The 25,615-nt window shown below is 42.4% G+C and overlaps 1 protein-coding gene and 1 pseudogene across 2 annotated transcripts in view; both read left to right on the forward strand.

The window, feature by feature from the left end:
* The window catches only part of abcf3 (ATP-binding cassette, sub-family F (GCN20), member 3), a 156,615-nt gene that overhangs the window by 68,631 nt on the left and 62,369 nt on the right, over positions 1 to 25,615 (forward strand). For both annotated transcript variants that reach the window (XM_041182848.1, XM_041182849.1), the window contains 4 exons: positions 6,183 to 6,449; positions 9,790 to 9,870; positions 20,419 to 20,478; positions 22,559 to 22,615. In XM_041182848.1, the coding sequence (XP_041038782.1) occupies positions 6,183 to 6,449; positions 9,790 to 9,870; positions 20,419 to 20,478; positions 22,559 to 22,615 (465 nt within the window). The remainder of the gene's footprint in view (positions 1 to 6,182; positions 6,450 to 9,789; positions 9,871 to 20,418; positions 20,479 to 22,558; positions 22,616 to 25,615) is intronic.
* Positions 14,060 to 14,231, forward strand: LOC121275541 (annotated as a pseudogene).

Here is a 25,615-nt window from a genome sequence, read left to right on the forward strand (position 1 = left end):
ATCTATACAGATCTAATGGTAGCATTTTCACTCAGTTCCACCCCCTCCTCTTTCCACAGAAACTAATTCCTGCCACTTACTTGTAAGATGTTTTTCTGTCTCAGAGAAGTAAACTCGTGCACCATACTGCTCCATGTCTCAGAGAAGTAAACTCGTGTACCATATTGCTCCGTGTCTCAGAGAAGTAAACTCGTGCACCATACTGCTCCGTGTCTCAGAGAAGTAAACTCGTGTACCATACTGCTCCGTGTCTCAGAGAAGTAAACTCGTGTACCATACTGCTTCGTGTCTCAGAGAAGTAAACTCGTGTACCATACTGCTCCGTGTCTCAGAGAAGTAAACTCGTGTACCATACTGCTCCGTGTCTCAGAGAAGTAAACTCGTGTACCATACTGCTTCGTGTCTCAGAGAAGTAAACTCGTGCACCATACTGCTCCGTGAAGGGAGAACTCTGAGGCACAGGGGTTTTATTGCTGTGAGCATCAATGAGCTGCGCTGAGGGAATACAATAAGGTGTGAGTGGATGAGTTGGGTTCGCAATGCACGAAGAGGCGCAGGCTACTACTTAAGGTTTCACCTTTTTGCAGCCCGCTTGTGTTTGTCACACTAATTACTCTGAACACACGTACCGGACACACCCGGCTATTAAATATTAAGAAGCCTTGATGAGTTCCGACAGTGCATCTTGTACATGGTGCACACTGCTGCCACTGTGTTGGGACAGATTGAATGTTTGTGGATGGGGTGCCAGTCATGCCGACTGCTTTGTCCTGGATGGTGTTGAGCTTCTTAAGTGCTGCAATTTTGTATCTGTTGTGTTTTCCCTTTGATCTTTCTCTTTCTAACCAGTGCAGTCCTATCAGCTGCTTTCATTCATGATTCTGTGACACTTAAAGGGTCGCTCTCCCTCCTCAATACAGTCTCGGCATATGCTGCTGATTTTAAATTTCCTTTCCCTATACGTATCCTGCTGGACAGTCTTTGACTTTAAATCTCTCTCTTTGTATTATGCTAGCTGTCTGAGTTTTAAATCTCTTGCCCCTGCCTCTACTTTGTTGAGTTGTCTCTGATTTAAAATCTTGCGTTCCCAATCTGCTGAGCTGCTGAGTCCATGTCTGGGCCAGTGATTGGCAGCTGTGGCGTGCTGCTTGACTCTGAGCTGAACACTGAATTTCACATGTAGTCTCTCTTCATGTTCTGCTGAAGAATCATATGGATTCGAAACGTTAACTCTGTTCCTCTCCGCAGGTGCTGTCAGACCTGCTGAGTTTTTGTGGCTATTTTTGTTTTTGTTTCAGATTTCCAGCATCCGCAGTATTTTGCTTTTATCTCTCATCCAGATTGTTACCATCACCACCAACAAAGTCCTGTCTCCATCCCAATATCACTTTACCCCACTGAATCCTCTTCTGACTCATTATCCTTTGCCTAGTTTTACCCAGTGTTGCCCTTACAAACTCCTCAAGTCCACTCTGAGAACTCCACCTCATCCAACACTCTAATACCTGCATCCCAAAGCCTGTCCACTATCTACAAGACACAAGTCAGAGTGTGATGGATTACTCTCCACTTTCCTGGATGTGTGCAACTCCAGCAACACTCAAGAAGCTCAACACCATCTAGGACAAAACAGTCCGCATGATTGGCACCCCATCCACAAACATTCAATCCGTCCCAACACTGATTTACAGTGGCAGCAGTGTGCACCATGTACAAGATGCACTGTAGGAACTCATCAAGGCTTCTTAGACAGCACCTTTCAAACTTACAACCACTACCATTTAGAAAGAAAAAGGCAGCAGATACATGGGAACACCACCACCTGAAAATTACCCTCCAAGCCACTCACCATCCTGCCTTGGAAATATACCTTCATTCCTTCACTGTCACTGGGTCAAAGTCCTGGAACTCTCTCTCCTAAAAGCACTGTGAGTGTACCTACACCACATGGACTGCAGCGGTTCAAGAAGGCCTACCACCCACCTTCTCAAGGGCAGTTAGGGATTGGGCAATAAATGCTGGCCCCACCAGCGATGCCCACATCCCATGAATGTAAAAAAAACCTATTACTTCAAGCCCCTGCTGATGTCCACTGGCTCCATTGATTTTCAAAATGCGCACCCTCCTCTGCAGTCCTTGGCACGACCTTCATGTATCGCACCATGACAACGCTTTTACATCCTCCATGCTGCTTGGTTCTGCTCTATTGTGAATTCCCACCTCCTTAATTGCTTATATTGCTTTCACACATGTTGGGAATATCTCTGTCCATCCTCAAAAACTTCCTTGAAACACCTCTTGGGAATCCTTTTCTGCTTCCTCTATCTCCAGTCCCTCTCCTGCTTGGCTACACTAGAGGCACTTGTGCAAGTCTGTTCCGGTGCCCATGCGGAGTTGCCTGCTGAACTCAGAGAATCCTGAGCGTATCAGGGGTCAAAGTTGAAACCTCCCTGGCCTATATACCTGATTCACAGCACCCACTGAACCATTGACAAAACTCCAACATGTTCAATGTGTTCTTTGTGTTCTTTACTTTTGATTGATGAAGCAGTTTGGACCCTTGCTAAAGCATCATTTTAGCAGGGCCGAATTTGGTCAGTAGTTAGTTGTATTCAAAATAGTTTTTAAACGTTGTTCCAAATGGAAGGCCTTTGATAGAGCAAATAGTTTGCACTGGCAGGACGGTCAGTAACCAGAAATACATTCATCATGATTGGCAAAAGAACCAGGAGGAAAATGAGACAACTTCTGCGCAGTGAGTTGTTGCAATCTGTGCAAGTGAGTACAGAACTAGGAGGATAAGGCAGATGGTGCAGGAGGGAAGGCTTTAGATTCCTGGGACACTGGGCTTGGCTCTGGGGAGATGGCACCTTTGTAAGCCAGACGGGTTGCACCTGAACAAAGCCAGGTCTGAGTTCCTTTTGGGGCGTTTTGCTAATGCTCTTGGGGGGGCGCTTTAAACTAACTTGGCAGGGTTATGGGAACCAGGAGCGAATACCAAGGTGCACAAAATACTGGGAGAGACAGATAGCACTAGAATAAAGAGTAGTAAATAGGTGGAGTCAGAGTGAGGGAGAAAGCGTTGAAGTCTAAATCAGGGTTACTATGCATGTATGTGAATGCACCAAGTATAGTAAATAAGATTAGGGAGTTACAGGCGCAGATTGCCATGTGAAAATATGAAGTTGTGACGATAACAGAGACCTGGCTCAAGGAAGGGCAGAACCGGGTGTTAAATATTCCTGGGTACAAGGTGTTTAGAAAAGATAGGGCAGGTCAAAAGGAGGTGGGGTGGCTGCATTGGTTAAGCAGAGCATTGCAGTACTGGAGAAAGATGAAGTCCCAGAGGGTTCAAAGACAGAATCAATTTGGCTGGAGCTAAGGAACAAAAAGGGTGCCATTACATTGCTTGGTGTAGTCTACAGATCACCAAATAGTGGTAAGGATATAGAGGAACAAATCTGCAGGGAAATTACAGAGACGTGCAAACATTATAGAGTAGTTATAATGGGCGACTTTAGTTACTCGAACATAGACTGCGATAGTGTTAATGTAAAGTGCGAGAGGGGCAAGAGTTCCTAGAGTGTGTTCAGGAAAATTTTCTACAGCATTATGTGTCCACTCTAACAAGAAAGGAGGCACTGCTAGACCTGGGTCTTGGAAATGGTGATCATTGTATCATAAGATGTAGGATGATGGTAGAAAAGGAAAATGGACAATCCAAAGTAAGAATAATTAACTGGGGGAGAGCAAACTTCAATGAGGCAAGAATGGAGCTGGACCAGATAGACTGGAACTCAAGGTTGGTGGGAAAAACCTGTAGCTGAACAATGGGCTACCTTCAAAGAAGAAATGATTTGGGCACAGTCAAGGTATATTCCTTCAGAAGGGGAAGATAGGGCAAGCAAATCCAGAGACCCCTAGATGAAAAAACAGATAGAAATTAAGATAAAGAAGAAAAAATGTGCTTATGACAGGTGTCAGGTAGAAAATACAATTGGGAATCAAACTTAATGCAGAAGGTTCAGAGCAGAGGTGAAGAAGCAAATAAGAGAAGCAAAGAAGGATTAGGAGAAAAGACTGGCAGCTGAAATAAAGGGGAATCCCAAAGTCTTCTATAGGCACATAAATAGTAAAAGGGTGGTAAAAGAAGGAGTAGGGCCAACTAGGGATGGATCTGCACATGGAGGCAGAGGGCATGGCTGAGGTGGTAAATGAATACTTTGCATCTGTCTTTACCAAGGAAGCAGATGCTATCCAGGCCACGGTGACAGAGGAGGAAACACTGTCACTACAAAGGCTCAAAATTGATATGGAGGAAGTGTTGGATAAACTGTCGGCACTTAAAGTTGACAAGGCACCGGGACTGGATGAGATGCATCCAAGGACGTTGAAGGGAGTGGAAATTGCAGCCTTCCCTAGACTTGGGGGAGGTGCCAGTGGACTGGAGAATTACAAACATTATGCCCTTGTTCAAAAAAGGTTATAAGGGTAAGCCCAGCAATTACAGACCAGTCGGTTTAACTTCGGTGGTGGGGAAGCATCTAGAAACAATTATTCAGGATGGAATTAATTGCTAGGTGGAAAAATGTGGGTTGATTAGGAAGAGTCAGCATGGATTTGGAAAGGGGAAATCATGGTTAACTAACTTGCTGGAACTTTTTTTAAGAGGTAACAGAGAGGGTTAATGAGGGCAATGCTGTTGACATGGTGTACGTGGACTTCCAAAAGGCATTCAACACAGTGCTGCACGACAGACTTGTGCAAAAAGTTATAGCTCTTAGAATAAAAGGGACAGTAGCAACATGGATACAAAATTGGCTGAGTAATAGGAAACAGAGGGTAATGGTTCAATGGATATTTTTCAGGCTGGAAGAAGGTTTGTAGTGGAGTTCCCCAGGGGTTGGTATTGGGACCCTTGCTTTTCCTGATATATATTAATAATATAGATCTTGGTCTGCAGGGAACAAATTCAAAGTTTGCAAATGGTACAAAACTTGGAAGCATTGTAAACTGCCGAGGAGGGCAGTGTAGAACTTCAAAAGGACATAGACAAGTTGGTGGAGTGGGCAGATAGGTGGCAGATGAAGTTCAATGCAGAGAAGTGTAGGTGATTCATTTTGGTAAGAAGAACATGGCGAGACAGTATAACATAAGGGGTACAACACTATAGGGGGTGCAGGAACAGAGGGTCCTGGCTGTACGTGTGCATAAGTCATTAAAGGTGGCCGGACAGGTGGAGAGCAATTAATAAAGCGTACACTTTCCTGGGCTTTATTAATAGGGGCATAGAGTGCAAGAGGAAGGAGGTTGTGCTGAACTTGTAAAGGACAGTCGTGAGACCTTGGTAGGAGTATTGTGTACAGTTCTGGGCGCCACACTTTAGAAAGGGGTGTTGCAGAAGAGGTTCACAAGACTGGTTCCAAGGATGAGAAACTTCAGTTATGAAGATAGATTGGAGAAGTTGGGACTGTTGTCTTTGGAGAGGGGATTTGATAGAGGTGCTCAAAATCATGAGGGGGCTGGACAGAGTAGATGGGGAGAAACTGTTCCCGCTTGTAAAAGGATTCAGAATGAGAGGGCACAGATTTGAAGTGATTTGCAAAAGAAGCAATGCGATGTGAGGAAAAAAGTTTTTAACACAGCGAGTGCTTTGGGTCTGGAATGCGCTGCCTGGAATTGTGGTAGAGGCACGTTCAATCAAGGCATTGAAGCGGGCATTAGATGATTATTTAAATAGAAACAATGTGCGGGGTTACGGGGAAAAGGCAGGAGAATGGCACTGAGTCGTAGTGCTCATTCTGACAGCCGGTGCAGACATGATGGGCCGAATGACTTCCTCCTGCACTGTAACAATTTTGTGGCTGTGACCTGGAATGCACTGCCTGAAAGGACAGGTGGTAGCAGATTCAATAGCAATTTTTAAGAAGGAATTGGACAAACGCTTCTCCATAGAATCATACAGCACAAAAGGGAGCCATTCAGCCCTTTGTGCCCAAGTTGATGCTATGAAAGAGCAACCCAATTTGCCCTTCGCTTCTCTCATTTACAGCTTTGCACATTTTTCCTCTTCAATTATTTATCCAATTTCCATTTGGAAGTTACTAAAAGTTATTTGAACCTATTAAAATATTGGGGAAAACAACAGTATTTAAAATTTTTTCAATCTCTCTTAATTTCAGGAGCTTACTTACTGGTGCTGATTTGCACCTTGCTTATGGCAGACGTTATGGCTTGGTTGGTCGGAATGGCTTGGGGAAAACTACGCTGCTGAAGATGATGTCGGCGCGGAGTCTACGCATCCCTTCACACATCAGCATCTTGCACGTGGAGCAGGAAGTGGTGGGTGATGAAACACAGGCACTTCAGAGTGTGCTAGAGTGCGACACGGTGCGTGAAAGCCTGCTGAAGGCAGAGAAAGAACTGACTGCAAAGCTGAACAGTGGCGTGTAAGTAAAGATCCACAGAAAAAAGGCACAAGGGCTCTGTAAACGTGCAGCGCTCAGACGACTGGGTTTCTCTCTGAACTACCCTGCTTGATGATTGAGGGCCCTCCCTGATCCAGTCTCATGGCCCATGTGTTGGCCCTTTTATATTCATATACCAGAGGTTTTTTTCCGTCGGGTTCAAAACCTCAGAACACTCCTGTAGATGAGCTCTTGGTTCCAATAGGCTGGCTTGTGCTTCTAACCTGTCTACTATCTATGTAATTTGATACAAGCCCAATATTTATGCAGAACCTGCATTTCTGTCTTGCCTTTCACGGGCTCAGGATATTCCAAAGTGCTTCAAGCCAATGAGGCACTGGAGAATTATGGTCCCTATCTTGTTCTGGGAAACATGGCAGCCCTTATTTTATTCTTTCACTGTTTGTGGGCTTCACTGTTAGGCCAGCATTTATTGTCCATCACTAATTTCCTTTGAGAAGGTGGTGGTGAGCCATCTTCTTGAATTTGTAAACAGCAGTGAGCCATTGGTTTCATGTTTCATCCAAAAGACAGTGTTGCACTCCCTCAGTACGTTGTGAGCCTGCCTGAGTGGTAACACTCTCGACTCTGAAGTCAATAGATTGTGGATTCCAATTTCGCTCCAGGGACTTGAGCACAAACTATAGACTGGTAATCTGATATATTACGAGGTGCTGCACTATTGCAGGTGTTGTCTTTGGATGAGGTGTTAAACCAAGTATGTTATTTCTCCCCAGGACAGATATAGAGTACAAAAGCCAGTAAGGGTGATGAACCTTTATAAAACACTGCTTTGGCTTCGAATATAATTCAGAGGTCCAAGCTAATGTCATAGGGACATGGGTTCAAATCCCTTCATGGCAGCTGGTGGAATTTATATTAAACTAGTTAATAAATTTAATTAATAATAAACATATGGAACTGAAAGCTAACCACATTAATGTTGGCCATGAGATCATCACGATTATTATAAAAAAACCATCTGGTTCACTTATGTCCTTTGGGGAAGGAAATTATCCATCTTTACCTGGTCCGGCCTACATCTGACTCCAGAGACACATCAATGTGGTTGACTTTTAAGCTGCCCTCTGAAATGTCCTAGCAAGCCATTCAGTTGTACCAAGCCATTAGCACTGTGGGTGTACCTGCACTGGATAGACTGCAGTGGTTCAAGAAGGCAACTCGCCACCTACTCAAGGGCAATTGGGGACGGGCAACAAATGTTGGCCTTCCCAGTAACACCCAAGCCCCATGAAAGAATTTTTAAAAATTTAAAAATTCTGGACATCACACTCTAGGAAGAATGCAAGGCATTCAGCAGGGTACACAAAAGATTCACATGGATGGTTCCAGGGATGAAGGACTTCTGTTACAAGGATAGATTGGCGAAGCTGTGTAGTCCATAGAGAGGAGAAGACTAAAAGGAGATTTGATAGAGGTACTCAGAATCATGAGGGGTCTAAACAGAATAAATAGAGAAAAACTGTCCACATAGGTGGAAGGATCAAGAACCCAGAGTTACCAATTTAAGGTAATTGACAAAAGAACCAATGGCAACATGAAGAGCTTTTTTATAATGCAGGGAATGGTTCGAATCTGGAATGCACTGCCCGAGAGTGTGGTGGTGGCAGATTCAGTCTGAGCTTTCAAAAGAGAGTTGGGTAAACACCCGAAGAGAAATAATTTGCAGGGCTACAAGGAAAGGGTTGGGGAGTGGGACGAGCAGGGAGCTGGTATGGACATAATGGGCTGAATAGCCTACTGTGCAGCAACCATTTTATAATTCTATTATTCTATGTCCTGGTCATTATTCATTAGCCGTTATTTATTAGAAGGATATGCTGTTAGGGTTGAATTTGAATTGGGAGGAGGCTCATGTGGAGCATAAATGTCTGTGTAGACCTGTTTCTGTACTTTAGACTCGAGTTTAGAATGCTACGTGACTGGGACTTTGCAGTGAAGTCTGAGCCCACAACCTTCTGACCCTGGCTGAGTGCTACCTCCATGCCAAGGCTAATTAAAACACAAAAGGGAGTCATCACTGTATCTTTGCTTACTGCTTTTATCTCACAATCTTTCTTAACTTTGAGGCAGTAGAATAAGCACTCAATGGACCATGATTTGGGCTGTAAACAGCCAAACAGATTTATTAAGCTCTAAATTATTAGTAGCATCGATACATTAGATTTACAATAGTTACAGTTGAAGAATTGAAGAAAAACTGTATCTGCTGCAGTGGATTTCAGTCAGCGAAAAGATTTCATCCGGTCATTCCCGTTTAGCAGCTCTCATATCAATGAGAAATGAATCATTTGCTACAGCAAGCATTCTGTTCTAAGGGGAAATGAAGTGCTTTATTCACGTGCTTTGATTGGTACTCTTTGACTTCAGCTGTTCAATACCTGTGTGAGAAGAGCCCTATCAAATTAAGGGCTGCCTTTGCCTCTTTTTTTGGTCCACTTAGTAATCTGGCTCCCCTGAAGCTGTGGTGAGCTTCACGGAACTTGGCATTTTGCCCAGCTTTGCAAACTTCAGAGAAACACATGAATTGAAGTCAGCTATTACAAACAGAAGAGCCCCAGTTTCTCAGTTGGTAGTCAGTATGAAGCTGCAACATAAAGAGAAGAAAATCCCAAATTTGACCTCCAGTTGGATTTCCTTAGGTGCTAGTACTGATCTAAATGCCACCTGAGCAAGGGAAGGGCACAGGCACACCAGCTTGGGGTTAATGCTCCAGTGACCCCCCTATTTATTGTTTATTTGTTCCTGGGATGTGAGCATCACTGGCTTGGCCAGTATTTATTGCCCTTGAGAAGAAGGTGGTGAGCTGCCACCTTGAACAGCTGCATTTCACAAGGTGTAGGTACATCCACAGAGCTGTTTGGGTTTGAGTGAGAGTTCCAGGATTTTGACCCAGCGGCAATGAAGGAATGGCGATTTAGTTTGAAGTCAGCATGGTGTGTACCATGGAAGGGAACTTGTAGGTGGTGGTGCTCCCGCGCTTTTGCTGCCCTTGTCTTTCTGGGTGGAAGAGGTCGTGGGTTTGGACGGTGTTGTCCAGATGAGAAAGTGTGGGTGTGACGGTCAAATGAGTGTGGGATTGGGCTTGGCTTTGTACTGCTTGTCAATGCTCTTGGACGTGAAACACAATCATTAAACTGGAGTGATTAGGGTATCTAGCACATCACATACTGTATTGCAGTGTAAGTTCTAGTGGAGAGAAAATGGGTAAAGAAAAGATGTATATTACCTTTGAGTTAGTAACGTTGGAGTTCAACTTGCAAGCTGCAGATCTAACTGTTCTTGTGACTTTCTCTTATAGGAGTGATGGTACAGAGAGCGGCAAACTAACAGAAATTTACGCAAAGTTGGAGGAGATCGAAGCAGACAAGGCCCCAGCCAGGTGCGTTTAGAATGAATCCTTTGAAAACGACAGTTTGTTTCAGAGTTTAGGAAGTAAGAGTAATGTATCAAGACACACTGAAGGTAAAAGAACAGTTCTGCAAAGGGAGCAATGATAACATCAGTAACCTGGAGAGACTTGAAAATCAACCACAACTTCTCTGACCCAAAGAGCCAGCTGAGAAGTGTGTGTGTTTGGATGACAAATGAGAATGGGATTGGAATTAACTATTGTCTACCCTTGCCCTATCCTAGGCACCCTCCCCCAGCCATATAGCCTACTGACACAGCATGTGAAGAACAGGCGTTCGGCAGGACCAGAGGGGCTATTTGGGAATCCATGATTTGGCACCTTTGGGTGATAGATGAAGGAGCAAATGAGAATGCACGATAGAACGTACAAACAGGAGGAGGCCAAGAGCCTTTTGTATCATTCAGTGAGATCATGGCTAAAATGTCCCTCACAGCCGAATTTACTCACTTAAGCACTTGACACCCTTACTCAACCAAATATATCTAAACCTCAAACTCTAGTTGCTCCCCAGATTTTTGAGGGAGACTTCCCTCTACTGTTTGTGTGAAAAAGTGCCTCCTGATTTTCCCTCCTAAATTCTCTAACTCTAATTTTTAAATTATGTCCCCTCCATCTTGTTTGCCCCATCAAAAGAAGTAGTTTCTTCTCTATCTACCCAATCAAGCCCATGTAATGTTTTAAACACGTTAAGTCACCCCTGAGCCTTCTAAACTCAGAGCAAGGCAAGTTTATGCAACACTTAACTATAACTGAACCCTGGAGTAATGTTCTGTTGGATCTGTGCTGCATCTCCTCCAAGTCAAAGTAACCTTCCTGAGCTATGGTGCTCAGAACTGAACCCCAGATGGGGTCTGCCAGGACCTTTTTATAAATGCTGCATAATTTCCCACCAACTAGTGAGAAGGATGTAGGTGAACAAATTTGCAAAGAAATTATAGAGAGGTGCATAAATTATGAAGTACTTATAATGGGGGACTTTATCCAAATATAGATTGGGATAGTCGTAGTGTAAAGGGCAGAGAGGGACAAGAGGTCCCAGAGTGTTTAAATTTTCTTCGGTATGTTCCCAGTTCAACGAGGTTGGAGGCACTGCTAGGCCTGTTCTTGGAAATGAGGTGTGCTAAGAGTATGAAGTGTCAGTAGGAGAACATTTAGGGGACAGTGATCATTGTATCATAATGCTTAGGCTGACAATGGAAAAGAATAAAGAGCAGTCCAGAGTAAGAATAATTAACTGGGGGAAAGCTAACTTCAATGGGTAAGAATGGATCTGGGCAAAATAAATTGGAATCGAAGGTTGGCGGGATAAATGGTAGCTGATCACTGGGCTTCCTTCAAAGAAGAGATGATTCGGGCAGAGTCAAGGTACATTCATTCAAAAGGGAAAGGTAGGGTAAACAAATCCAGAGCTCCCCGGATGACAAAGGACATAGCAATGAAGATAAAGAAGAAAAAGTTTGCTTCTGACAAGTGTCAGGTCAAAAATAGAATTGAAAACCAAGCTAAATATAGAAGGTTCAGAGCAGAGGGGACGAAGCAAAAAGAGAGTATGAAAAGAGACTGGCAGCTAACATAAAAGGGAATCCCAAAGTCTTGTATAGGCATATAAATAATAAAAAGAGGAGAAGGGCCTATTAGGGACCAAATAGGGGATTTACACATGGAAGCCGAGGGCATTGCTGAGATACTGAATGCTTTGTATGTGTCTTTACCAAGCAAGAGGATTCCAGCCAGGCCATGGTGAAAAAGGATGTAATTCAGACGCTATATGGATTTAAAATTGAAGAGAAGGTGGTATTGGATACGTTATCTGTACGTAAAGCTGATAAGGCACCGGGACTGGATGAGATGTCTCCAAGGAAACTGAGAGAAATGAGTGGGAATTGCAGAGGCACTGGCCATAATTTTTCAGTCTTCCTGAGATTCAGGTAGTCCTGGGGGACTGGAGATTTGCTAACATTACATCCTTGTTCAAAAAAGGGTGTAAAGATAAGCCCAGCAACTACAGGCCAGTCAGTTTGACTTTGGTAGTGGGGAAACTTCTAGAAACAATAATTAGGGACAAAATTAATAGACACATGGGCAAATGCTGGATAATTAAGGAAAGCATGGATTTCTTAAGAGACATCATGTTTAACTAATTTGCTGGAGTAGTTTGAAGAGTTGATAGAGAGGGTTCATGAAGGCAATGCTGTTGACTTCCAAAAGGCGTTTGATACATTGCCACACAACAGACTTGTGAGTGAAGTTAGAGCTCCTGGAATAAAAGAGACAGTAACACTATGGCGCAGAATTGGCTGAGTGATAGGAAACAAAGAGTTATGGTTAATGGATGTTTTCATGCTGGAGCAAGGCTTGTTGTGAATTTCCCTAGTGGTCAGTGTCGGGACTCTTGCTTTTCCTGAGGACGCAATTTCAAAGTTTGCGGATGATACAAAACTTGAAAGCATTGTGAACTGTGAGGAGGTTAATGTAGAACTTCAAAAGGGGCATAGGCTGGTGGAATGGGCAGGCAGGTGGTCGATGAAGTTCAATGCAGAGAAGTGCGAATAGATTCATTTTGGTAGGAAATACATGAAGAGTCAATATAAAATAAAAGATTCAACTCCAAATGAGGTGCATATGTGGAAAAGTCATTAAAGATAAACTTTCTTAAACAGTGAGTGGTTAGGGTTTGGAATGCACTGCCCTAGAGTGTGGTGGAGGCAGATTTAATTGAAGCATTCAAAAGAGAATTAGACTGTTATCTGAAAAGGAAGAATGTGCAGGGTTACAGAGAGAAGTTGGGAATGGTAATAGGTGAGTTGCTCATTCGGAGAGCCGGTGCAGACATGATGAGCCAAGTGGCGGCCTCCTGCACCATAACGATTCTGTGATTTTTACTCCTTTTGTATCCTAGCGTCCTTGAGGTAATTCGCAACATTGCATTTTTTTTTATCTGTCTACGAGTTTTGTGATTTGTGTACAGGTGGACACAATGCCACAGGTCCTCACCGAATTGAGGAAATGCTGCAGTAGCAGAGATGTTATCTGTTGAATAGGGCATTAAAAATACTTGCCTCCTGTACAGGAACATAGGAACAGGAATAGGCCATTCAGCCCATTGACCCTGCTCCACCTTCAATGGCTGATCATCCACTTCAATGCCTATTTCCCACACTACCTCCACATTCATTTGTCATTGATATTTAGAAACCTGTTAAACTCTGCTTTAAACATATTCGATAACTGAGCTTCCACAGCCCTCTGAGGTGGGGAATTCCAAAGATTCACAACCTTCTGAATAAAAGAATTTCACCTCATCTTAGTCCTAAGTGGCTTCCCCCTTATTTTGAAATTGTGTCCCCTGGTTCTATACCAGGGCAAATACCTGTATCTACCCTGTCTATCCCTTCAAGCATTTTGTAGGTTTCAATGAGATCATCTCTCATTCTTCAAAACTCTAGAGAATACCGGCCCAGTTTCCCCAACCTCTCTTCATAGGACAGCCCCACCATCCCGGGAACAAGTCTGGTGAACCTTCACTGCACTCTCTCTATGGCAATAATATCCTTTCTGAGGTAAGGGGACCAAAACTGCTCACAGTACTCCAGGTGTGGTCCAACCAAGTTTCTGTGCAATTGAAGCAAGACTTCACTACTCCTGTACTCAAATTCTCTTGAGATAAAGGCTAATATACCATCAACCTTTCTAATTGCTTGCTGCACCTGCATGTGTGCCTTCAGTGACTTATTGACGAGAACACCCTTACCCCTTTGGGCATTTACACTTTCTAATCTCTTACCATTTAGTAAATACCTGTGCATCTGTTCCTCCTACCAAAGTGGATAACCTCACATTTTCCACGTTATATTCCATCTGTCATGTTCTTGCCCACTCACTAAGCCCGTCCATATCCCCTTGAAGCCGCCTTGCAGCTTCCTCACAACACACATTCCCACATAGCTTTATGTCATCTGCGAACTTGGAAATAGTACATTTGGCCCCCACATCCAAATCATTGATATATATTGTGAACAGCTGGAGCCCAAGTGCTGATCCATGCGATACCCACTGTTCACAGCCTGCCAATATGAGAATGACCCGTTTATTCCTAATCTGTTTTCTGCCTGTTAGTCAATCCTTAATCCATGTTGGGGAAGGAAGCAGTTAACTCACAAAGAGCTCAATTGCTAATTATCAGTTAACAACCTAAGTACCCAGGGTGAGTTCTCTCTGTAGAGAGTATTATGCTTGCGCTTTATCCATGCGGAATCAATATCAAGAGATTTTGGAAGCACAATTTTTGTTTCTTGGAGCTGCTGGTGATCATTTGTCTCGGCGCTCCGAAAAAGAACTCTATTCGAAGGAGTCAGTCTTGGTCTCGGTCTTTGTTGCCAGCAGCCATTGGAGTTTAACAGCGGTAGCAGAGGATGGTTACTGATTGTAAGTAAAAAAGATTGGAAACCATGTTTTCTTCGGACAACAGACTGTATTTGGAGTTCATTTTAAGAGCAGAGTGGTTTGGAGTCACTCAAAAATGGCTGAATCAAAATGTAGAGTGTTGGGGTGTGATTGCCCACCAATGTTTTCTGAGCACCAACCATATGGCCAGTGGAAGAATGAAGTAACCATGGCACTTAGGCTACCGTATGAAAGCAAAATAAGATGCAAAGTATTTTCTGAGTTGGAGCTTGAGCATTTTGACTTGGATGAAGGTTTCGATACATTATTAGATTTTATGAATAAGATCTATCAAAAGGATGATTTATTAAGTGCTTATGAAGCGTGGTCAGATTGTGACAAATTTAGGAAGTTGGAGGATTACATAATGGAACTCAGTGGACTATATGAAAGATTGCAAAAATTCCATCTAGAAACTCCCCAATCAGTGCTGGCATTTAAGTTATCGGCTTCTGTTAAGCCAGAAAATGGAGGATACAATGTTAACGGGATGGTGAGGTTGTTTAGAAACAGGACGCAGATGTCAGTATGAAAGGAGATTTGTAACTAGAAAAATTGAGGACAGAAACACCTTTAACAATTGTGGCAGGAGAAAGGAATTGGGGAATTACAACAAAAGAATGAATCTTAGAAATGCCCAGGGTGCGGTCAGTCGGTGTTTGAGATGTGATTCAAAATAACATTATGCAATAAACTGCCCTAAATGATATAATAAGGTGTTCGAAATTAAACATGAGATAGAAGACCCGGAAGAAGAAGATGGAGATATTGGCCAAAGAGAGAGCATTGTATTAGTTCAAAAAGTTTCAGCCCAATGCTGAATGTCTTGGTTGCAGAGTCCTTCAATTGTGCAGTGTTAGATAGTGGATGCACATCTGTGTCTGGAATAGACTGCTTAAAATACTACTTGGCCTCCTTAAATGACAAGGACCGCAATAAGGTTAAGGAATTTGAGAGTGCCACCAGTTTTAGATTTGGAGATGATAACACCCTAAAATCTTTAAAAAGGGTATTAATTCCCTGTAAGATAACTGGAGCCAATCATTTCATCAGCATGGGCATAGTGTCCAGCAAAGTACAGTTACTGTTGAGTAGGCCATCGATGAAGAAAGCGTAAGTGAAACCGGAAATGGAAAATTACAAGGCCATTGTATTTGGAAATCCTGTGGATTTACAATTTACGCAATATGGACACTTCTGCATTCCTTTAATGAAACCTAACTTTTCTACTAAGGAAATTAAAGAAGTGCTAATAGCATCAGGAGATAGGAATTTGCAGGAGTAAAAGCTTATTGTGTTAAAATTGCATCGTCAGTTCACCTACCTTTCTCCCCAAAGATTGAAAATTTTGCTAAGGGATGAAGGAATAAGGGATAGAGAGTACACTAAACTTAGAGGAGATAAGCGATAGGTGTGATATATGTAAGAAATACAAAAGGACTCAGTCACGGCCGATAGTGAGTCTGTCCTTAGTGAGAGATTTCAATGAAGTTTTGCGATGAATTTAAAGATGTGGTTTAAAGAAAAGAACATTTTTGTTTTACTTTTTGTAGATTTGGCAACAAGGTTCAGCCTGTCGACAATCATATACAGTAAAGAAAATAATTGTGAACCAGGTTATGGAAAAGTGGATTGTGACCACCGGCAAAATTCCTCACTGGTAATGGAGGGGAATTTGCTGAAGATAAGTTTCAGGATATGTGCGAAAACATGAATATAATAGTTATGAATACAGCAGCAGAAAGCCGTTTTAGTAACGGAGCATGTGAAAGGAACCACGCGGTGATAAATGAAATGTTTCGTAAGATTTTAGCAGATCGACCAAGCTGTAAGTTAACATCTGCTCTAGCATGGGCTGTCCATGCCAAGAATTAACTGCAGATGGTTGATGGCGATAGTCCATATCTGTTGGTTTTTGGTAGAAATCCAAAAATTCCTTCAGTCCTGAGTGATCATTCCCCCAGCTTGGAAGGGACCTACGATTAGCTCTACCTTTTCTGAACATTTAAATGGACTCCCATGGGCAGAAGAGCATTCCTTAAAGCCGAAGTTTCAGAGAGAATTCAGCAAGCTTTAGGACATAATGTACCACCATCAAGTGATTTTCAATCAGGGAGACATGGTATACCATAAAAGAGAAAGGGCTTAACGAGTGGAAAGGCCCCGGAAAAGTTATAGGATGGTAAAACAGTCATTTTACAGCGTGGGAACCAGACTATTTGGGTACACTCATCGAGGTTAGTTGGTGCAGATTACAAATTTGCCGCTCTGGAAAGAATTATAGGAATTGATGAGGAACTATGTACTTCTCATACCCATATGTTGTATGATTGTAAGAACGTTGCTGAAGTTGACAGGTTATCTGAAGATGGGCACAGCAGTTTGGATGAGCAAGATGAGGCTATTGGCCCCAGAGGACAACTGTCAAAAGCTGGCACTAAAGTTACATACTTGCCAGAAGGGGCCAGTCAATGGAGAGATGCGACGATTATAGGTAGAGCAGGGAAGGCCACTGGAAAACATAAAAACTGGTTAAATGTAAGAGATAAATTACAGGAGGTTGGGCCTATGGATTGGGAACATGAAGTAAAAAAAATGAAAATGCAGTATCAGTTTAGACTGTGGGTCTGGGAGTGAACATGCCTCTTGGAAGAGATTGCCAACTATTGAAAGAACGTCCATAAATAGGAGAGGGAGATCAAGCAGTAATAGCCTGGAGCGTGATAAGAGGGCAGGATAGAGGGCTTAGCTTACAAGGTCAAGGAAAATGGCACAGACTGGTAATGCTACAAGGAGCAGAAGCCCATGTGATCAAGAAGTCTTAGTAGCTTCAAACAAATCAGTTGATAAATTAATAAAGGATGCCAATTGCAAGAACTGCATAGTTGGAAAGAATTTGGGCTATACACTGAGGTGGCAGATAGGGTACAACCAGCTCTATCTCAGATGGATATGCACAGAAAAGGTGCTTCCTTTTGGGACTTATAAAGCTAAAGCCGAGTGAGTGGCACGAGAGTTTGAAGGAAAATTGGGTGACCAGGATATAGGAGTAGATTCATCTATGGCAGGAAAAGCTACTCTGAAGATGTTTTTAGCTCTGTTCAATCGGTATTAAAGCTGCCTTTTTGTAGGGACACCAACTTCAAAGGGAAGTTTTTCTTCATCCACTAAAAGAGGCGTCAAACGCAGAAGGGACTCTGGAAGCTAAGCAAATATGTATACAGTTTAAATGACACCTCCAGAGTTTGGTATTTCTCAGTGAGGTCAGGTTTGTTCAAGTTGGGCTGTCTTCAGTTGATGGCAGACCAGCCGTGTTTTATTGGCACCACGGAGGGAAGCTTGCAGGCATCTTTGTGATGCATGTGGATGATTTTTTTGTGGGGTGGCGGTAGCAGATTTGAAACGGTTGTCATTAATGGGCGCAGAACCAAGTTCAGAGCTGGAAGCCAGACTTCCAGTGCATTTCAGTGCATTGGGTTGGAAATCAGGCAGAGCGGATCACACGTCCTTGTACATCAGCAAGCCTACTTAGAGAACGTCACTCCCATTGCAACTAGTTGTAGTAGGGCCTCCCAGAAAGACACAGTGGCTTCTGAAATAGGAAAAGAGGAACTCGGAAGATTAACTGGGCAACTCAGTAGGCTAGGCAAACAAGGCCAGACGTCAGTTTTGACATTTTGGAATTGAGCACTAAAATGAATGATCCCGAGGTTGAAGAAATGATTTGGGCAAACAAGACATTGACAAAATTAAAAATGGAGCAGTGTGTTTTGAAATTCCCGTCTTTAGGTGATCTTAGAAAAATGAAACTGATTGTGTTTTTAGTGGCGCGTCTTATGCAAATCGATGTGATGGATTTTCGAGTGCAGGAGGACTTGTGATATTTCTCATGAAGGAAATGTTAAATGTCACCCTTTGGCACGGGAATGTAAAAAGATATGACGAGTTGTGAGAATTACGTTTGCAGCGGTGACTTTCGCCCTTGTTGAGGTGGCAGGTGTGGCATTCTTTGTATCGAAGGTGCTGGCAGAAATTTTAAATGGATAAGGGTATTCGGGAAAGGTACCTTATCAAATGTCTTACAGACAAGTCACTGTGGGAAAAATGTTCAGTCTACAAAGTTTGTTCATGAAAAGAGATTGCGAATTGACATTGCAAGCTTAAAACAGATGCTAGAGAATAAGGAGATGGCCAAGATCAAATGGATTGGTAGCAGCTACCAATTGTGCGACTGCTTCACGAAAAGAGGAGTGAACTCCAAAATGTTACTGGAGATCCTCAAAGAGGGGTGGACGTCTTTTTCTTTGAGAAGACAAAAAGAAATATTCTTTTTGTGTGGACATTTCTGTACATGTGTTTTTTTTTTTAAAGAAGGGGTAAGTAAAGCTTTCTGTGAGAAGTTTGTACCGTGCTGGAGCAATGAGGTTTTCCAGAGCAATATATTGACACATTTTGGTATTTAGCGTAATTGAGAACAGTGGAAATGTTTAGAGAGTTTTGAGATAATTTGGCTGTTTGGATTGGAACGTGTGGAGAGTTGGCCTTGCAAAATTGTATTGCCCTAAACCATTTTGCCCTAGATCATTTTTTACCCCTTCACCTCTCCCCTTCCTTAATGAAATTCACTGGACATATTTGTTTCTCTTTCATGTTCTCCTGCTTTCACCTCTCACTTAGAACAATTCCAAATGTTAGACAATAGAGATATTTTAAGTAAGTTATATTTGTGTTTGTCGGTTGTAGGAATGAAGTTTGATTTATATTTCTGTATATGTGTGTAAGAAAGGGAGAATTTGAGTTTTTGAGTTTTAGCTTCACTTTAAAAGATGCCAGCATTGTAATGCGATTTTATGACTCTTGAAGGGAAAGTAAGACAAACAAGCTGGGAAAAAACTGTACTGTTGCCGAGCAACAGGGGCCCCCCCCAGAGACAGAAATGTAGTTTCAGTTCCGTTTGAGTGCAGTTGGTCGGTGTGCTCCAAGGTTGAAAGGAGTTACTAGCAGAAGCAGCACAAGAGAGGGACAGATAGCAAGTCCCAAACTAAAGTTGAAGCAGTTGCCAGGAGAAGCAGGACAGGAGAGAGAACTGCAAGAAGCAGGTTCCAAAAAGAAGCAAGTCCCCAAACCCGGGGCAGTGGAATAGGAAAGGTCCCAAGTGGACAGTTAAGTCGAAGACAAGGACAGGAATCTGGAAAAGGCCCTGTTTAGTGAAGCTGAGTGAGGAACAATGAAAGGTTCCAAGCTTAAAGGGAGAAAGCTGCAGGACACAGATTTAAAGCAGTTTGTGGGCTTGTGAGAAGCCAGAAGATCCAAGGGGACAGCCAAAGGCCTGTAACTCTTTACAATGAGCATGTGAAGCAGTGGTGTTCTGTTGGCATGGCTGAGTCAGTGAGAGAGAGTGTGTGGAAAGAAGCTTGAATGCACGTGGTGATCTGGGCAGAGGAGCATCGGAAGGAGAGTTCGAAACCCTGGAGGTGGACCCTTGTGGAAGATGTCTAAGAGAAAGTGTCATTTGGGAGAAGATTCCAAGCAAGTTGTTTTAGAGTGAAGATTGGAAGCCCTCGGATGGAATTCATTGAGACCAGTTGGCTCACGGTGTGATAAGTGTCTGGGAGTGGGTGGGGGGAGTTGAGGAAAGATCCATAGCAGCTGTTTATGGTGGCATCTGTCAATTGTTTTCAGTGTGTGGTGTGTTTGACCACTGGTCGCCTCTTGATTTACATGGACTGTGTACTTACTGTGAATAGTAGGGCATAAGATAGCTTTTGTAACTTGTATTATCCTTACAAATCTGTATATATCTGTAAAGGTTTGGATGTGGGTGAATGAGTATTATAATATAGTTCATGTTTAATAAATGTTTTATTCTTTTATTAACAGTTCATCAGATGACTCCAGTGACTCTGTTCAGCAGCCACACTCAAAAAAAAATCTAAATAAAAAATAGTTAGGATCTATCAAGCCAGGTTCCATCCTGGGATTTGGCTTGTCCAGTAGTAACATCAGCGTGGACCATAACACAATACAAAAATCTGCATCTGTCTGATTTGACGGTCTCTTTCTCTATTTTAGGGCCTCGGTAATTCTGGCTGGTTTGGGGTTCAGTTCCAAGATGCAGCAACAGATGACCAGGTGAGACAATGCACAAAAAAAACTTCTTTTGAGTCAGCTGCTGACTTAGTATTTGTGGCAGAATGCCAGGCAAACACTATATTATCAATGAGAACCAGCATCACAAGGCTGTATAATATCAGGAGCACAATCAATACTGGTCTCTACCTAGGTTAATTATTGCCTGGTGCAACCTCCAATGCAACCTCTTCCCTGTTTTACTTCATATTTATTAGCCATTTAGACAATAGTAAAAAGAAATCTTGCATTCCTGTAACCCCTTTCATGACCTCAGGAGGTCCCAAAGTGCTTTAAAATGAATGAAGTACCTTTGAATTGTAATTGCTAGTGATATAGTGTCAGAATTTCAAGGGCTTCAAATATTGATACCACCTGGTCACCGGAAATTATTTATTGGCTCATAGCAGTGTCCAGGCAGTAAGTTACAGTTCCAAAATGATCATATATCTATTAGGCCACTGGAAGGAGTAACACATTTGTGTCTTGAGCTTCTTTCGCCAGATAGATGTTGGATTCCTGCCAGCCACCCATGTAAGCTAGGTGCCACTGCCTTGGTTTCTAACTCTGTACTGTTCCTGAAAATCCTATCTCTAATTTCCTTGAGCATATCACTATTTTCCACATGGGGTCCTTTGCTCTGCATAGCCCCTCTGCACAGTAAATATCCCACTTCCCTTTGCCCAGTGAACATCTTGCAGAGTCACCCTGTTCTCCCTCCATCTTATGACCCTGCTCTGTCCAATTCAGCTGTCACCAAGCCACCTACCTCATTGTTAAATTGTGAACTTTACCACATTCAATGGTAGTTGCCACTCCAGCTTGCAATTTCAAACATTCATAAGCACTTTTATGACATTCAACATCTTGAGGAAAAATAATTCTTCTTCCGTTGCATGACATTGATTTTGCATCAATTCCTTCATGACAGGATACAAGTGTCCTCAGCCCTGCATTTTGCGGGCTTTTACAATTTAGCTTATATATGTACACGTTATTGTTAAACACACGTTATTGGAAATAATAGTTTAAAGAAGAGAAAGCTCATTCTATTCCCTCACAGCCAGTCACCCATTGTTATGTTTATTAAGTTAATTCATTGACCCATCAGGACTTTAAAGGTTGCAACACTATGTCAGCAGATTAATCCATGATCTTATAGTAGAAAATATTAAATTACTATCTACCCAGAGTTACAAACATATGAATTAGGAGGAGTAGGCCACTTGGCCCCTCGAGCCTGCTCCGCCATTCAATAAGATCATGGCTGATCTGATTGTAACCTCAACCCCACATTCCTGCTTTCCCAGATAACCTTTCACCCTTTTGTTAATCAAGAATCTATCTAGCTCTGCTTTAAAAATATTCAAAGATTCTGCTTCCACCGCCTTTTGAGGAAGAGTTCCGAAGACTGTCAACTCTCAGAAAAAATTTCTCCTCCTCTCTGTCTTAAATGGCGACCCCTTATTTTTAAACATTGAGCCCAAGTTCTAGATCCTCCCACAAGAGGAAACATCGTCTCCATACCCACCCTATCAAGACCCCTCAGGGCCTTAAAGGTTTCAATCAAGTTGCCTTTTACTCTTCTAAACTCCAGTGGATACAAGCCTAACCTGTCAACCTTCCCTCATAAGACAACCTGCCATTCCTGGTATTAGTCTAGTAAATCTTCTCTGAACTGCTAATGCATGTACATCTGTACATCTTTCCTTAAATAAGGTGACCAATACTGTGCACAATCCTCCAGATATGGTCTCACCAATGCCCTGTACAACTGAAGCATAACCTCTCTACTTTTGTAATCAATTTCCCTCACAATAAATGATAACATTCTATTAGCTTTCCTAATTACGTGCTGTACTTGCTTACTAGCTTTTTGTGATTCATGCACTCTGACACCCAGATCCCTCTGAATCTTAAAGAGCTCTGGAATCTCTCACCATTTAGATAATATGCATCCTTTTTCTTTCAGACTTTAAGTAAGCTTCATTTCACTTGTGCAGCCTGCCCTTTTTAATTATCTTGAAGTAATTGTTAAGTTTTCTTTTCAAGTCTCAAAGTTAACTTTGTGTTTCTGTTTCAGAGAGTTCTCTGGAGGCTGGAGGATGAGGCTGGCTTTGGCCAGAGCACTGTTTGCCAAGTAAGTGGCTGATTTGCCATGGCGCCCAGTTTATGTTTTCTTTTAAAGCCAGGAAGTCAGCTAGTTTTAATACGTCAAGCGTTGAATAGGGCTGTGAAAGAAAGGGAGGTAAATTAAGTTAAGATATGGATGAGCCTTGACCTCAGTTGAGTGGTGGAACGGACTCAAGGTGCTGAATGGTCTACACCTGTTCCTCTGTTATCCTGAAGCTAGCTTCAATTTAAAATAATTTTAAACTCATTTTCTTATGCCTAAATTTGTTTATGAAGTCAGTCAAAGTTTGATGCTGGGATTGCACTCAAAGGAGAAAGCTTTCTAAACAATATGGAGTATGCTATACCCAAGCTACATGTGTTAAAACATAGAACAGTGCTGCACAGAAAGAGGCTATTCGGCCCATCGATTTCCCATCAGCTCTTTTGAAGAGCCATCTATCAGTCCCATTCCCACGCTCTTTCCCCATATCCCTACCCTTTTTCCTCCTCCTAGTATTTATCCAATCATCTTTAGAAAGCTACAATGAAATCTGTAATTGTCACCATCCTCTCAGACAGTTCATTCCAAATCCAAACCACCCATTGCATAAAAATGTTTGACCTCATGTCACTTCTGGTTCTTTTGCCAATCATCTTGAATCTGGTTGATCTGGTTATCGATCCTTCAGCTACTGGAAGCAATTTCTCTTTATTTACTTTACCTAAATGTTTCATTTTAAACACCTCTGTCAAACCTCCACTTAGTCTCTAAAGAGAACAATCCCAGTTTTTCCAGCCTATCCATGTAATAGTAACCCCTCATCCCTGGAACCATTCTCGTAAATCTCTTCTGTATCCTTTCCAAAGCTTCTCATTCTTCCTCAAGTGTGACGCCTAGAATTGAGTGCCATACTCCAGCTGGAGCCAGGTTACTTTGTTCTGTAGGTTTAGCATAATTCCCTGGCTTTTGTACTCTGTACGTCTATAAAACCCAGGATCTCATGTTTTATTAACCGCTCTGTTAACCTGTCCTGCCACCTTCAAAGGTTTGTGCATAAACGCCCCCAGGTTTCTCTCTTTTGAACCCCCTTTAAAATTACATCCTTTTATGTGTATTGTGTCTCGTTATTCTTCCTTTCAGAATGCATCACTTGACACTTTGTGTGGAGTTTCATCTATCATGTGACTGCCCATTTCTCATTGTGTTTACTGCACCTACAAGTTCCTACACCTACAAGTTCTGTGTAATGTGCAAATTTTGAAATAATACTCTCTGTCCTCAAGTTTGAGTCATTAATGTATATCAAGAACAGCAATTGTTCAAATACTGAACCTTGGGGAGCACTGCTGAATACCTCCCTCCATTCCAAAAAACAGCCCTTAGCCAATGTTGTATCCATGCTGCTACTGCCTCTTTTATTCCATTGGCTTCAGTTCTTCTTAAAAAGTGATGATGAGCTTAAACAAACGCCTTTTGAAAGTCCATATCCGCATCATCAAGAGAATCTGCTGGCTTCATCTGTGAATGTTGGCAGATTGTTATACTATTGTCTTGGGGTTTCTCTGAAGTTGGACAGCAATCTGACCCACCAGACAAAAGAGCAGTTCACAGGCTTGAATTACAGTGGCACTGTCATATTGATTCAGAGAGAATCAGCATGGAAGTGGCAATGCCAATCCAGAGTTAGTCCCGAATAGATTAATGCAAACACCCTTATTATTGTGGGCTGTAACTCCTATGTACACTGGAACATATGACAAGGTCTGTTGATCCTGTCTGGTCCCATTGGTAATCTTCTCTCATTGTTAAGCCCATCCTATCCCCACTCACCCCAAGGCAAAGAATAAAATCAATGGATAAAACCGGGAAATTTCCTCTCGTCCCCACAGTAAACTTCAGGAGACCGTGGGAACCAACTTCACTATCTCCATCAACCCATCTACCCTCCAGAATGTGAGATGTGTTCCAACCATAGGATAGTGCCCTGGTTCCAGCTGTATATAGTGGTAATTTACTCTAAATAATATATTAACTGACGATATTTAAATAGTCCTGGGACATCTTTTGGATTCAGACACTAAACTGCTGGAGAATCTCATGTTATGAGCAAGCGGGCACTGCTACCCAGTTTTTTTCTAACAGAAGGGAATTAATGGCAGAACAGAGCACTATGGTACATAGGCATCGATGTATCATGCTCTTTCCAGGCTCAGTCCCAAACTAGTGTACTTCAAGGCAGGAGGTTTGATCAGGTAACCTCTGTATCAGATGCTGTTATCAGACACTAAGCAGGGTCACAGTACTCCAGGCACCGTATAAGTGATGAAACCTGGAGAAATAGACTGGTCGCTAAGCACAGCTTGGCTTCTGAGACCTTCAAGATCAGATTGCTCGTAGCTGGATAAGCAGCAGGAAGATTAGCAGTGCTGTGTGGAGCACAGAAGGCAGAGAAAACAAAAGCTAGAAAATAGACAACAAAGGTGTTGCTCAGCAATGAACGGTAAATGTTGTGATATGAGGTACATTTAGCTTTCAGGGTGAGACTCATTACCGCCTCCACGGGATGTGATGTATCAGTCCCATGACTTTTATGCAGTCTGCAAGTAGCAGCAGTAGAGATTAGACCCTTGGCTTCCTAGTTAAAATTTTGTATATAGTCTTATCTTCAAATATAGAACCCACATTACTGTTTCATCAATCCTTGTCATGTGATTGGTACATTTACTTCAAATAGAAGAACATAACAGTAAATACTTCAATATAAAGAATCTAGTGAATGAAGCAGATGAGCTGAGGAGGCAACTCGACATTTGGAAGCTATCATAGCTATTATTGAAGCATGGCTTGAAGAAAGGCAGGAATAACAGCTCAAGATTCCTAGTTATAGGGTTTTCAGATGCAATAGAAGGGGGCATTAAAAGAAAAGGGGACGTTGTAATATTGGTTAAAGAATCAATTACAGCCATGAGGAAAAAGCTAAAAGGGAAGACTTAATTTATCGAGTGCTTTCTGCAACCACCAGAT

The sequence above is a fragment of the Carcharodon carcharias genome, chromosome 2, assembly GCF_017639515.1.
Source record: "Carcharodon carcharias isolate sCarCar2 chromosome 2, sCarCar2.pri, whole genome shotgun sequence".
Taxonomy (NCBI): Eukaryota; Metazoa; Chordata; class Chondrichthyes; order Lamniformes; family Lamnidae; genus Carcharodon; species Carcharodon carcharias.